This window comes from Trachymyrmex cornetzi, unplaced genomic scaffold (genome assembly GCF_001594075.2).
Source record: "Trachymyrmex cornetzi isolate Tcor2-1 unplaced genomic scaffold, Tcor1.1 scaffold813, whole genome shotgun sequence".
In the NCBI taxonomy this organism is placed as follows: Eukaryota; Metazoa; Arthropoda; class Insecta; order Hymenoptera; family Formicidae; genus Trachymyrmex; species Trachymyrmex cornetzi.
In genome coordinates, this window is record NW_017300151.1 from 131,911 (window position 1) to 144,781 (window position 12,871).

Below are 12,871 nucleotides of genomic sequence, written 5' to 3' on the forward strand. Positions count from 1 at the left end.
ATACACATATATATATATATATATTTGATAAAATGTTTATTAGGAGAAATTATAAATAAACTCTTATTTATATTTTCTCCTTACAAAAAAAATGTATATTTAGGTGTTGAAATTATATATGTATATTGATAGTTTGTAGATGCAATTACTTGGTGACACACAGAATTTTTGATCAATTTATTGAATATTACAGGCAATATAACGTAATATACATTCACGATTCACCATGCCATCGTATTGCTCTGCATACAAGTGTTCCAACAATAGCGATCAAGGCTATGCATTAGTCAGATACCCGCGTGATGAAACTTTAAAAAGAAAATGGATTGCTGCGGTAGGAAGAGGCAAAAATTGGTCACCTAGCAGTTCTCAAAAACTTTGCGAGGTTAATAGTTATGTGTAGTATTCTCTGATTTTATACTTTAGAAGATAAACATGTAATAATTACTGTTAGAGTCATAACATATTTGTAATTTTTTTTGCAGATACATTTTAAGCCTTCTGAAATTGAATTTGTTGCTGGACGCAAACGAGTAAAATTTGATTCAGTTCCATCTCGTTTTTGTACGTGTTCCTCAGAGGATCGAGAGAACTGTCATGGAAAGTTAAAAAAAAAACAGAAAAATAGGAATAATCCTTATCAGCGTCAAACTGTTAGCAAACATAATGATTGTTGCATTGTTATTCAACCTCCTGTAAAGAAAAATGAAATATTAGCTGATAAACAAGAGGAATTCATTGAAGAACTATGCAAAGAAAAAGATGGGATACAACTGGTGGACGAAAATGAGAATTTTCTGAGGAGCATTATAGATGAAAATGAGGAATTGCAAATTAAAGTAAAAGAAACTGTAAAAGACATAAAGAAAACTAAAAAGATGGATGTGAAAGATATGCATAGAAAGATATATGAAGAAAATTGTCAATTAAAACAACAGATTAAGAAACTATGTGAAAGCGTACAACATACAAGCAAAGTATTAGCTAAGGATCAATTGCAAGTTTTAGAAACTGGAAGTAGTAAATGTTTCAAATGGTCAAAGGAAACCATTCTAAAAGCACTAGGGTTACGTTTTACTTGTGGAACTACAGGTTATAATTATTTAAGAGAAGTGGTTGCTCCTTTTCCTTCTGTCAGGACTTTACAGAGGAATGTAGAAAATATATCTTTTGAACCAGGACTTTTGACAGATATTTTTCTTTTAATGAAAGAAGTGGGAGAAAATTTAGATAAAATTCACAAATATATTCTGTTGTCTTGTTTTTGATGAGATGAGCATTCAAGAAAGAATAGATTTCGATAGAAGTACTAATGCTTATATTGGATACATAACTTTACCTGGTGTATCTCGGACAGCTCACTCAGTAGCATCTAAATTATTCGCTTTTCTTCTCAGTGGAATATGTAAAAGGTGGAAGCAGATAGTAGTATACCACTTCACGCCTTTACAAACACGCAGTAAAAGTATTAAAGAAATAATATTAAGCATATTAGAAGAATGTGAAAAAAATGGTTTTGTTGTAATTTGTTTAGTTTGTGATATGGGTAATCGTGGCGTTTTGAACGAACTTGGATTCAGCTGCAAGAAAAATAAAATGGTGTTCAGCATTCCTCATCCATTCAACCCATCAAGAAATTTGTACGCCGTTCCAGATTTTATTCATACCTTTAAAAATTTTAAAGAAATGTTAATGAAAATTGGTATTATTGTATTACCTGAAGATATTGTTAATATGTATAATTTACAATCAGGAATGATAGATATGAAATATGTAGAGTGGCTTGAAGATAAACAATCCGATATGAATCTAAAATTTAATCCGAAATTGAAGAAGAAAGATTTGAAGCCTAATCACTTCAATGAAATGAAGGTTACCACAGCTACCAACATTATCAGTCCTGAAACTGCAGGAGCTCTTTACCGCCTCAGTGAGGCTACTAATGATTCTGTAATGGAAACAACTGCTTGGTTCAGTATAATGTTAAAACATAATATACAAATTTACTCTATTATTTATTTTATTCAAAATAATGACTTCACGTAACACATTGTTTGCGTTAAGTTTTCATAAGATAAATTGCTATCAGGAAGCAATACAAATTATTCGCTTATTTGTTTCTATTTTTACGAATCCAACGTTTGAAGGAGAATGGAAAGTTACTCTTACACACATGATTATGTGTTTAGAAGCTATATTAAACATTCAAGAAGAGTTACTTAAAACAGAATCATTAGATTTCTTATGTTTAGTCCGCTTTAGCCAGGACTGTCTTGAAAATGAATTTTCTAATATTCGTATACAGCGGCCAAAGCCTTCTGCTCTGGAATGTAAAAACCGCCTGAAGCAATTAGCTCTATCACGTAAAGCTATATTAATAAGTAATTCTAGCTACAATTTTGATGGATCTTCAACGTTGATTGACCTTATGTCAACCAAAAAAAAATCAAAGGAAACTGACACTTTAACGTCAGATGTATTTTCACAGCCGCATACAATAAAATCTTTAACGGATGAAGAAGAAGAAATATTATACAAAATGTGTGGCTATGTTGTGTTCAAGCTTAAACAACGAATAAAGTGTACTAATTGTTACTCTAAATTATTACATTCAGGTCCAGTTTTGCATCCTAGAAGCGGCTTTTTGATACGTTGTGAATTCCTGAAGGGAGCCTCTTGTTTCAGTTTCCGATGAAGTATTTCAACTCTTAAAAGCAGTAGAATTAATTATAAGAGACGTAAAGAGTAAGTTCAAAGATATTGGGAAATCGTTGAGAGAAACTAGAACACTACTTGAAAAATCAATTGTCTACATTCGTTATTAGTACTTGTCATGATATGAAGGATATTTTAATTTCTAGATACTGCAGTATGAGATTGTGTCAGATAGCGTCAGAACTAAACAGTATGCCTCCCAATAAGAATAATACATCCTTTGGCAGTAAGAGCATGGGATCAAGACTTTTAGCTGATAATTTCAATCCTAGTAATTGCAATCGTGCGCTCAATACATTAATAAATAATATGAGATAAAGAAACTATGCAATACATTTCTTTTTACAATAATTCGCAATATATTATTTCTGTCGTTATTGCTGTTTCGATATTTTAAGTTTCTTGTTTTCGATTAATAATTTAATTAATATAACATATTTTATTTTCGATATATAAAACATAAAGAATACATTGATTGCATTGTTTTAACAAATCTTTGTGTTGTGTATTAAAAAATATTTAGGAGTCTTGGTTAATATGATTTGTTATACGAATTAAAAAATAATACTATTACATACGAGGTCTGTCCGGAAAGTATCGGGCCTACCTTTATATTTCCGCGCCATAGTGTTCGAGCGACCTCTGCGGGGCATGAACGTCAACAGTAAAGCCTCACGAACCTATCGGTTGCTTGCTGATATCTGCCGGACGTATAGTTCATGTGCAGCGTGTCTTTGTTTACACAGCTGTTTTTGAGTTCCGCGGATTTTGTGATTGTTAAAAATGACTGAAAAACAAGATCAACGAATTTGCATCAAATTTTGTTTTCAACTCGGAAAAACGACATAGCCGACATAGCCCCTTGTGACTTTTGGCTGTTTCCAAAACTCAAAAAACCACTCAAAGGACAGCGATTCGATGACAAAACGACGGTTGAAAATAATGCGACGAGCGTACTCAAGACCATCCCCAAAAGCGAGTTCCAGGATTGTTTCGAGAAGTGGAAACATCGCTGGAACCGTGTTATTCAATTCAATCAAGTGGGGATTACTTCGAAGGATGCCACCCGCCCGATGATCCAGAATAACGCCAGAGCGGAGATATAAAGGTAGGCCCGATACTTTCCGGACAGACCTCGTATATTGTTATATTTATTACAATACCCTTTTCATTTATTCGTTAAAATATGCAATAAACATGTTTTTTTCTAGCTTTCAGGGAGTATAACAAACGGTTATAATAAATAAAACCATTAAAAGAAATGCTTCTTTTTTTATTTTAAATATCGAAACAGTAAATTATTACAGAGAAAATATTACAATTTATTCTTTTCCTTATGCTTGTATTACAACTTAAGTAATTATAGATACTATTTAAACACGTTAGTTGTTTCCATAAAATTGAGTATTGAACTCTAGTTACAATGATAAGTCTTAAGTTACTTGCCTAATAGTTTACTTTATACAATTTAAGGTAATTGAAACTCGTTTTAACAATAAGAGATTTTTAAATACAAATTTGCCACAAATACAACATCATTTTTTTCTATTTTCCAATACTTTTTGAAGAAAAGAAACAATTTGTTTCAATATGTCATTTTCTTTGCGTAATTCTTCAATGAATTCCTCTTGTTTATCAGCTAATATTTCATTTTTCTTTACAGGAGGTTGAATAACAATGCAACAATCATTATGTTTGCTAACAGTTTGACGCTGATAAGGATTATTCCTATTTTTCTGTTTTTTTTTTAACTTTCCATGACAGTTCTCTCGATCCTCTGAGGAACACGTACAAAAACGAGATGGAACTGAATCAAATTTTACTCGTTTGCGTCCAGCAACAAATTCAATTTCAGAAGGCTTAAAATGTATCTGCAAAAAAAATTACAAATATGTTATGACTCTAACAGTAATTATTACATGTTTATCTTCTAAAGTATAAAATCAGAGAATACTACACATAACTATTAACCTCGCAAAGTTTTTGAGAACTGCTAGGTGACCAATTTTTGCCTCTTCCTACCGCAGCAATCCATTTTCTTTTTAAAGTTTCATCATGCGGGTATCTGACTAATGCATAGCCTTGATCGCTATTGTTGGAACACTTGTATGCAGAGCAATACGATGGCATGGTGAATCGTGAATGTATATTACGTTATATTGCCTGTAATATTCAATAAATTGATCAAAAATTCTGTGTGTCACCAAGTAATTGCATCTACAAACTATCAATATACATATATAATTTCAACACCTAAATATACATTTTTTTTTGTAAGGAGAAAATATAATAGCGTTTTCGGCCCGACCGGGTTTGCACCAACCTGGGTTGGATTAATGGCGTTTTGCGCTCTCCTATTGGTAGAGCGTGTGAATGCTTGTTTAAAACAGTACAGTGTTTAAAACATGTTTTAAACATTTGTTTTAAATACAAATGTTTTAAACATAACAACCCTGATAATAAGTATAAGAATATAGAATTAGTTTTAAAAAACACAATTGCTATTGTAATTAACGATCACTAACCTCATATGTGTTACAGCCCTTCTACAATAAAGCCAGCGGCACACGATGCTTGTTTTCTTACTGGATTGCTAGCTGGATTAGATTCTTGCCATGATGTCGCAATATCTTAATCCATATGTATTCTTGCTAGCCAATCACGGTGTAGCTAGTCACATGACCAAGTTCGCAATTCTCTCTACTAGAGGTTCTCTAATGCTAATCAATGCACTGCTCTGAATCAGTGCTAACCAATTCGATTGGCTTTACTTCAGAGCAAAGAGTTCGGCTACAAACATTATATTGTTTGCGAATTCGATTACGAAACGGTAAGTTATATTAATGAATTACATGTATTTTTATTTTTACCTAAATACCGATATATCTTACATGAAATCGTTAATTGTTAATTGTTAACTGTTTAAAAATTTCTAAATTTTCATATAATAATTGTAATTTATTAAATGTTTCTCTCTTTAGACGAAGGTATCGGTGAAACTACAATAAATATATTAATTAGGATATAATATACAGTTTTAATTATACAAATATCACGTACATTATAAATTTGTGTTAATTTGGAATTTTACAATTATTAATAATAATAATAATAATAATTTTTATCAATTTTTATAATAACTTTTATAACGTGTGACTCACTTCTTTATCACTATAACTTTTTATAATTTCCACCATATTTTTTACTTTATTAATTTTCATCTTTTCTAGTTTTAATAATATTTCGCCGTCGCTACTGCTACTGGATGTGTCCAGTAATTCGTTTAATACGACAAATATTTTTTCTGCCATCGTAACCTCTTTGCACTGAAATGCACCGTCAAAAGCCCTCAGTGCATTCGAGTGCGTCCTATGATAGAGGGTGCGTTCCGTTTCTCGCATGATGCGCATAATGCATCGTTTATCCTTGTTGTTCACCAAACGTTAAACAAGGACAATGGATGCATCATGCACATCATGCGCGATACGGAACGCACCTAGAGAAACTAGCTCAATCGAACATAAAGAGTTCACTACATTGTGGCAGTTATCCAATCGAACCCATTTGTATTGACACTAATCTAGTGCAGTTATGAATCGAACACAAGTGGCAGATGCACCAATAGAGGATAACCTCAATCGAACACGCTAAAACTGAGAGAAGGCGCACTCAGTGCACACTAGTGCGCACTAGTGCATCCAATCGAATTCGCCATAACCTGAATGGTCGTCAACTTTAACGAATAATATCTCGGTTTGCGGGGCAGAGTGACGCTTTTTCTGCCAGATTGTTTCGTTTCATGCATAAACGCGTTGAATAATTTCAATTTTATTGATTTTTGGGCTGCGGAAGCTAACTGTACAATTACTTTTTATTTATTTTTACGCATAAACGCATCGAATGAATGTATTTTTATCAAACTTCGAAGTGGAGAGGATATTCTTAATATATACCTGCGTATCAAGTGTTCATGTAAACTTGCTAGGCTAGTAGCAAGCATCTACAATTAATACCTCGCTTCGCAGGGCAGATCGCCGCATTTTTTAACCGAATTCTATCGTTTCGAATAAAAACGCGTCGAATAAATATATTTTTATCAAGTTTTGCAATCCAAATATTTATCAAATACAATATATTATAGCGTGTTAAAAATATTCAGCTGTGTACATGGATGCATTACCACTAAGAAATGTGCATATCCTTAATATTACACTTATGTTTATTAAGATTTGATTGCTCATCTACACTTAACCAATAATTTTATGTTGTGTCTATACAATTTTTTGTTAGAAATGATATATTAATCATGTTAAATGGTATGTTAACGAGAAATTTGTTTTCAGTAGTTTAAAGATTTTCTTTTGCTGTACAACCACATATCTGAAATGTGTTTCAAAAAATGTGCAAATACTTTCCTGTCTCGAGAAATTACTTCTGATGAAGTAAGTATTTTCATAAAAATATATTGAATTGTATAATTGTATTTTGAACATGAAATTCAATTAACTAAAACTTGTAGGAGCTCTGCATAAATAATTGTGTACAGAAATACATCTACACTAATCATAAGATATTGGAAATATTCATGGAAGTACAACCTAGAATGGTGCACAAAAGAATTGAGGAGATAAACATGGCTCAAGCAGCAACGTTAGAAGCACAAGATCAGCAAGTCAAAGTGGAACAGAATCTACAATAATACATCTTTATCAGTTATATGCAATATATTTTTTAATTTGTCAAATACTTTTAATTTCTTTTGCATCATAAATTACGCAGATCTGTTGAAATGTATACAGGGTGACCCATTTTAACTTAGACAGCCAAATAACTCGAAACATCGCGATGAAATAAAAAAATGTTTAAAACAAAAATTGTTGGATATGAAGGGGCTGATTGAACTATGACCTTGACAATGACCTAGTTTTTCATTTTCAAGGTCATTTGAAGGTCAAGGTCATTTTTTTAAATGGGAAGCTCCATTTTTCGTTGAATATTCTTGTAGCTTATCTCGAGAGCTTTCCAAAACACTATAATAAAATATTTTTTTATTAAGTACTTCTCGAGTTATAAAGGCTTTACATAAAAATGAATTTTCAGTGCAAAAATGAAAATAAGAGAAACAATCTCCAATGACCTTGATCTTAACGAATGTTATCTAGGATATGATCCTGAACAACATTCAAGAGGTTTTAACCATCGGTCGGATACCTTGCGTAATGCTAATGTCGGCGGCGGGACTGTAACATTCGAGCCTTTATAACTCGAGAAGTACTTAATGAAAAAATATTTTATTATAGTGTTTTGGAAAGCTCTCGAGATAAGCTACAAGAATATTCAACGAAAAATGGGGCTTCCCATTTAAAAAAATGACCTTGACCTTCAAATGACCTTGAAAATGAAGGACAAGGTCATTATCAAGGTCATAGTTTAATCAGCCCCTTTATATCCAACAATTTTTGTTTTAAACATTTTTTTATTTAATCGCGATGTTTCGAGTTATTTGGCTGTCTAAGTTAAAATGGGTCACCCTGTATAAAGTAATAATTTAAAAAGTGAAACATTTCACAAAACTTGCGAAATATGTCAGAAACATTTTTGAAACAGTTCTGGAATAGTAAAATGTCCGTGATTCTTGCACATGAAACGTTGTTGAAAGGTTCCTGAAAAGTTACAGATAGAATTTACGATTCTTTTTGAAATATTATTAAAAAGTTACTTTGAGAGGATTACGGTCAACATTTCAAAAAGATTTTAGCTATTTCTACAAAAATAACTTTAGTTGTTAACGGAATCCAATAAATTTTAGAGGATTTTATTTTTTATATAAGACCTCAAGAGAGAGAGAGAGGAATTTTCTTAAATTAAGAGGAAAATGTTCTAAATATAATATTCTTATAGTTAGAGTAATTTTATCTCGCATCTGCAATACAAATTTTGCTGTTTTTTTATATTAATTTTCTCTTGCATACATAATATTGTTTTAAGAGAAATTTATATAAATCTCCAGTTGTAATGGTTTTATTGTTAAAAGGTTATTAACTTAGCATCACAACATTTAAGGAGTTTTCTTAAAGTTCTCAAAAATGGTATTTAAATTTATTATATTTAGAGGATTGCAAATAACTAAAACGTTACAATAAATATTATGTATAAAATAGTGTTTTCATTGCACGATTTTATTTAGATTTGGAATCTCATTAATATAATAAGTGTAAATAAGATATAATAAATATAATAAATGTAAATAAGATTTCTTAAATATGCTTAATAAAAATAATTATGTAGGACAATAATATTTTATTTGCATAATATAATTTTTATTTGCATAACATTACTATACTATTTTTAAATCAGTAATTGGATAATATCAATTTTTCGTTTATGTTTAAGGGGATCCTACCCATACAGCACTGAAAATTTTTAGAAATAATTTTAAAATATTTTAACTGATAAGTGAAACATTTCATAAAAGTTGCGAAATATATCTGCAACATTTTCGAGACAGCTCTGGTATAATGAAACATCCGTGATTCGGGTGGCACCCAGTTGGACACGGCTCAATTAGACACGAGCCACTCACAGCGCTTGAGACTACAAAGTTCCTAAGCTCCGGTCGCTGTGATTGATGGTGTCCAATCGAGCCGTGGTCAATCGGGATCACTCCCGCGATTCTTGCACATGAAACCTTATTGAAAGGTTGCTAAAATATTACAGAAAGAATCTACAATCTTGAAATATTACTAAAAACTTACGGAAATAGCTGAAACCTTTTCGAAATATTGCTGACCGTAATCCTCTCCACCTGAAGTACTTAAATAAATTTATTAAGAGTCTTGTGATCTATTTACAAATTACAAAACTTATATATTGGAATAAACTTAAAGTATTTCTTAGAAATGGTATTTAAATTTATTATATTTAAAGGATTGCAAGTAACTAAAACATTATAATAAATATTATGTATAAAATAGTATTTTCATTACATGATTTTATTTTGTATTTGTTCTCATTAATATAATATAATAAATGTAAATATGATTTCTGGAATATACTTAATAAAAGTAATGCTTAATATTATATATAAGACATTTTATTTGCATAATATAATTTTTTATTAGTATTAGGTGTTGAACTTAATTCCTATCGCTCGCTACTAGAGGGTGCTGGCTCCAACGCTGGCGAGTTTTGACGATGAAGTCATATGTCTTTTGTAGTTTAGAACATCGCTGAAAGTGATTCAATCCTCACAGATTAGATTTCTCGACGCCAAAAAGATTTTCCAATCGATTGAAAATGAATCGCGATAAGCTGTTTTTCCGACATGTGCTTCTTCACTACTTCGACCTCAAGAAAACCGCAATTGAAGCGCATCGCTTATTATCCGAAGTGTATGGTGATGAAGAACATGTAGAGTTTGGTTTGAACGCTTCCGAAACGGTGATTTTGATGTGAGAGACAAAGAACGTCCAGGACAGCCAAAAAAATTTGAAGATGTCAAGAATTGTGAAGAGCTGCAAGAATTGTTTGATGAGAATCCAGCTCAAACGCTTTTAGAGTTGTCGAAACAGTTAAATGTTACTCCAAAGGCCGATTGAGTGACGAATTGATGCAAAAAAGATCATCCGTAGCCAACAATCGACGCAAAGTCATTTTGTTGCATAATAACACTCAACCGCATGTCGCGAAAAGCGTGAAGCAGGCACTTTTAGAACTTGAATGGGAAGTTCTGCCGCACTCAGCGTACTCTCCAGACTTGGCACCGTCGGATTATCATCTCTTCCGATCGATGCAACACGCACTTACGGACACACACTTCTCTAGTCACAACGAAGTCCAAAAATGGGTGGCTGAATGGATCGCCTCGAAAGACACCGCGTTCTGCCGTCGCGTCGTGGGATTGCCCTGTTGCCGGAGAGATGGGAAAAAGTAGTAGAAAATGGAGGAAATTACTTTGATTAAGGTATTCATTCATTTTCCCTTCGAAACAAATCGATTTTCGAGACGAAAAAACGATAGGAATTAAGTTTAACACCTAATATATAACATTACTTTTTACATTGCATAACGTTACTACATATTACATTATATTACCTATATATTATATTCATTACCTAACTACAAAAAATAAATTTTTTAATCCATGTTTGAATAATATTAAGTTTCCTTTTATGTTTAAAGTTTTGTATTTTTTCTGTATTCTATAATACTCATAAGGCTCTTAAGAACATTAATTTAATAATTGTTGTTGAAATAAATAAATTACAGAGAAAATAGGGCTATTTACCTCTTAATAAGACATCAATATTGTTATATACTGTTAATGAATCATAGATCATGCATTGTATAATAACAAATCAAATATATTTTATGAGAACACATGAGAAAGGTAGCTAAGAACACATAAGCGTAATACAATTTATAATCACATCAGTTCTATATGTTAGTGTAATTATGACATATTGAGTTTTATAAATATAATTTTGCTTGTATTAAACTTATTTTATAAATCCGTTATTGCAAAGCCTTACAGCACAGAACGCACGCATCACGGTCAATTCGCAGATAAAGCCGGAAAGAAAAAGTGAGCAACGAACACAAAAAAACGACACTACAAAATTATAAAGAAGTTACTATGTCAACGCTAGTAATGCCATCGGAGCCATCTATGGAATTAGTTTGAAATAATTACGTAAAATTACTGTTTTTCAACAATTGTGAAGTATATCGGGCTATTCGAGTCCCGCTGGATGTTATTTGCGAAACTTTTATCAAATATAACAATAATTTATTAATACTAATACATATGTTTTGACTTTTTTAACTTGGTCATCTTCAGTGATCTTATTCTAATTCATTTTATTAACATTATTTACATAGTATCATTAATGAGACCACAAAATTCAAGCCACATAAAAAATAGTTATCAATTGGTAGAAAAAGTAAAAGATATAAAGATAAATAATAACTACAGATTAATATCCTTGGATGTGATTGCTTTATTTACAAATGTATCTATTGAGTCAGCGATAAATAGTGTCATGAAAAGATGGAAATTTGTGGAAAAAAATACTACATCACTTCCTAAGACGGAATTTGAATTAGTAATTAGAATGGTTATACAATCAACGTTTTTTACGTTTAACAAACATTTATAAACAAATTTTTGGTGTACTCATGGCTCTCCACTATCGTCCATAGTAGCGGATTTGATGATGCAAGATTTGGAAGGGATAGCATTAGAACGATTATCATTTGGAATACCGTTCTATTTCAGGTATGTGGGCAACATATTATTAGCCGCTCCTTCCGACAAGATAGATCACATATTGGAAGTTTTCAATTCTCCAGATAGCAAGTTGCCTGTAAGTTGCTGTCAGATTGCTTGAAATTGCTTTGCTGTAGTTGTTTTCAATATTGAGGAAAGGGGCTTCCGATTTTGCCTAGTGGATTGTCGATTTTTATTGCAACCAACAGTTATAAGCAATTTGATGGCAATAGTTGCCCTCTTACAAACTGATCATGTAATAGGTTATCGGAAATCACAGGACAATATAAGGGAAACAATTTCCGTCTAAATTAAGTTACCAGTAATCTGGTGACATTTTAAAGGAAACCGTTAACGTTAAAAAAAGGCTTATTCGGTACGGTTTTAGGGAGATAAGCTACTTATATATTTTAGTGCTGGAATTTATTTACAACTGTTGGCCAATTTTCAATTTGGTTCTTACCCTCTCCAACTCGCGAGCAGTATAAATGTTGATCGGAATTTAAATTGCGCGTGAGTTGGTAAGGTAAAGGGTAGGAATCAGCTAAAAGTTGCAAGTAAAAATTTCAGCATTAATTAGATTCTTTGTTCATAAATGTGTAAAATATTGCAATATGCATTATTTTTTTGCCATATTCTAATTTAATTTGATAAGCATAAAATCAAACTCCTTCGTCAATATTCTAATTTGATATCATTAGTTAGATTGCATATGTGTACAAGGGTGGTCTTATATATGACGCCACGTTACTATGAAAATTATATGGTTAATGAGAAAATGTACGATCGAAATGTATATATATATATATATATATATATATATATATATACACAGAAGATAAAAAAAACATAGCACTGATAAAACTATATAACAGAATTATTTAATAA

General features: G+C 31.6%; 3 protein-coding genes across 3 annotated transcripts; 2 read left to right on the top strand and 1 right to left on the bottom strand.

Moving 5' to 3' along the window:
- The first annotated feature begins 111 nt into the window (after positions 1-111).
- LOC108768632 (uncharacterized) lies at positions 112-2,053 on the top strand. The gene is made up of 3 exons (XM_018519134.1): positions 112-385; positions 486-1,214; positions 1,264-2,053. The coding sequence occupies exons 1-3, from the start codon at positions 227-229 to the stop codon at positions 2,044-2,046; spliced, it is 1,671 nt and encodes a 556-aa protein (XP_018374636.1). The 5' UTR covers positions 112-226; the 3' UTR covers positions 2,047-2,053.
- Positions 2,054-4,242: 2,189 nt separating this feature from the next.
- Positions 4,243-4,866, bottom strand: LOC108768635 (THAP domain-containing protein 5). The gene is made up of 2 exons (XM_018519136.1): positions 4,687-4,866; positions 4,243-4,586 (listed from the first exon to the last, which is right to left on the bottom strand). Exons 1-2 carry the CDS (start codon positions 4,843-4,845, stop codon positions 4,251-4,253), a joined length of 495 nt encoding a protein of 164 aa, XP_018374638.1. The 5' UTR covers positions 4,846-4,866; the 3' UTR covers positions 4,243-4,250.
- A 1,928-nt stretch (positions 4,867-6,794) lies between these two features.
- LOC108768634 (mitochondrial import inner membrane translocase subunit Tim10 B) lies at positions 6,795-7,553 on the top strand. Its single transcript, XM_018519135.1, has 3 exons — positions 6,795-6,906; positions 7,062-7,157; positions 7,235-7,553. Exons 1-3 carry the CDS (start codon positions 6,883-6,885, stop codon positions 7,412-7,414), a joined length of 300 nt encoding a protein of 99 aa, XP_018374637.1. The 5' UTR covers positions 6,795-6,882; the 3' UTR covers positions 7,415-7,553.
- The last annotated feature ends 5,318 nt before the right edge of the window (positions 7,554-12,871 follow it).

Coding starts and splice junctions, on each gene's coding strand:
- LOC108768632 (XM_018519134.1), top strand. CDS start 227: ATGCCATCGTATTGCTCTGCATACAAGTGTTCCAACAATAGCGATCAA. Junction 386..485: donor GTTCTCAAAAACTTTGCGAG/GTTAATAGTTAT, acceptor TTTTTTTTGCAG/ATACATTTTAAGCCTTCTGA. Junction 1,215..1,263: donor TTTTTCTTTTAATGAAAGAA/GTGGGAGAAAAT, acceptor TGTTGTCTTGTT/TTTGATGAGATGAGCATTCA.
- LOC108768635 (XM_018519136.1), bottom strand. CDS start 4,845: ATGCCATCGTATTGCTCTGCATACAAGTGTTCCAACAATAGCGATCAA. Junction 4,587..4,686: donor GTTCTCAAAAACTTTGCGAG/GTTAATAGTTAT, acceptor TTTTTTTTGCAG/ATACATTTTAAGCCTTCTGA.
- LOC108768634 (XM_018519135.1), top strand. CDS start 6,883: ATGGATGCATTACCACTAAGAAAT. Junction 6,907..7,061: donor ATGCATTACCACTAAGAAAT/GTGCATATCCTT, acceptor TGTTTTCAGTAG/TTTAAAGATTTTCTTTTGCT. Junction 7,158..7,234: donor GAGAAATTACTTCTGATGAA/GTAAGTATTTTC, acceptor TAAAACTTGTAG/GAGCTCTGCATAAATAATTG.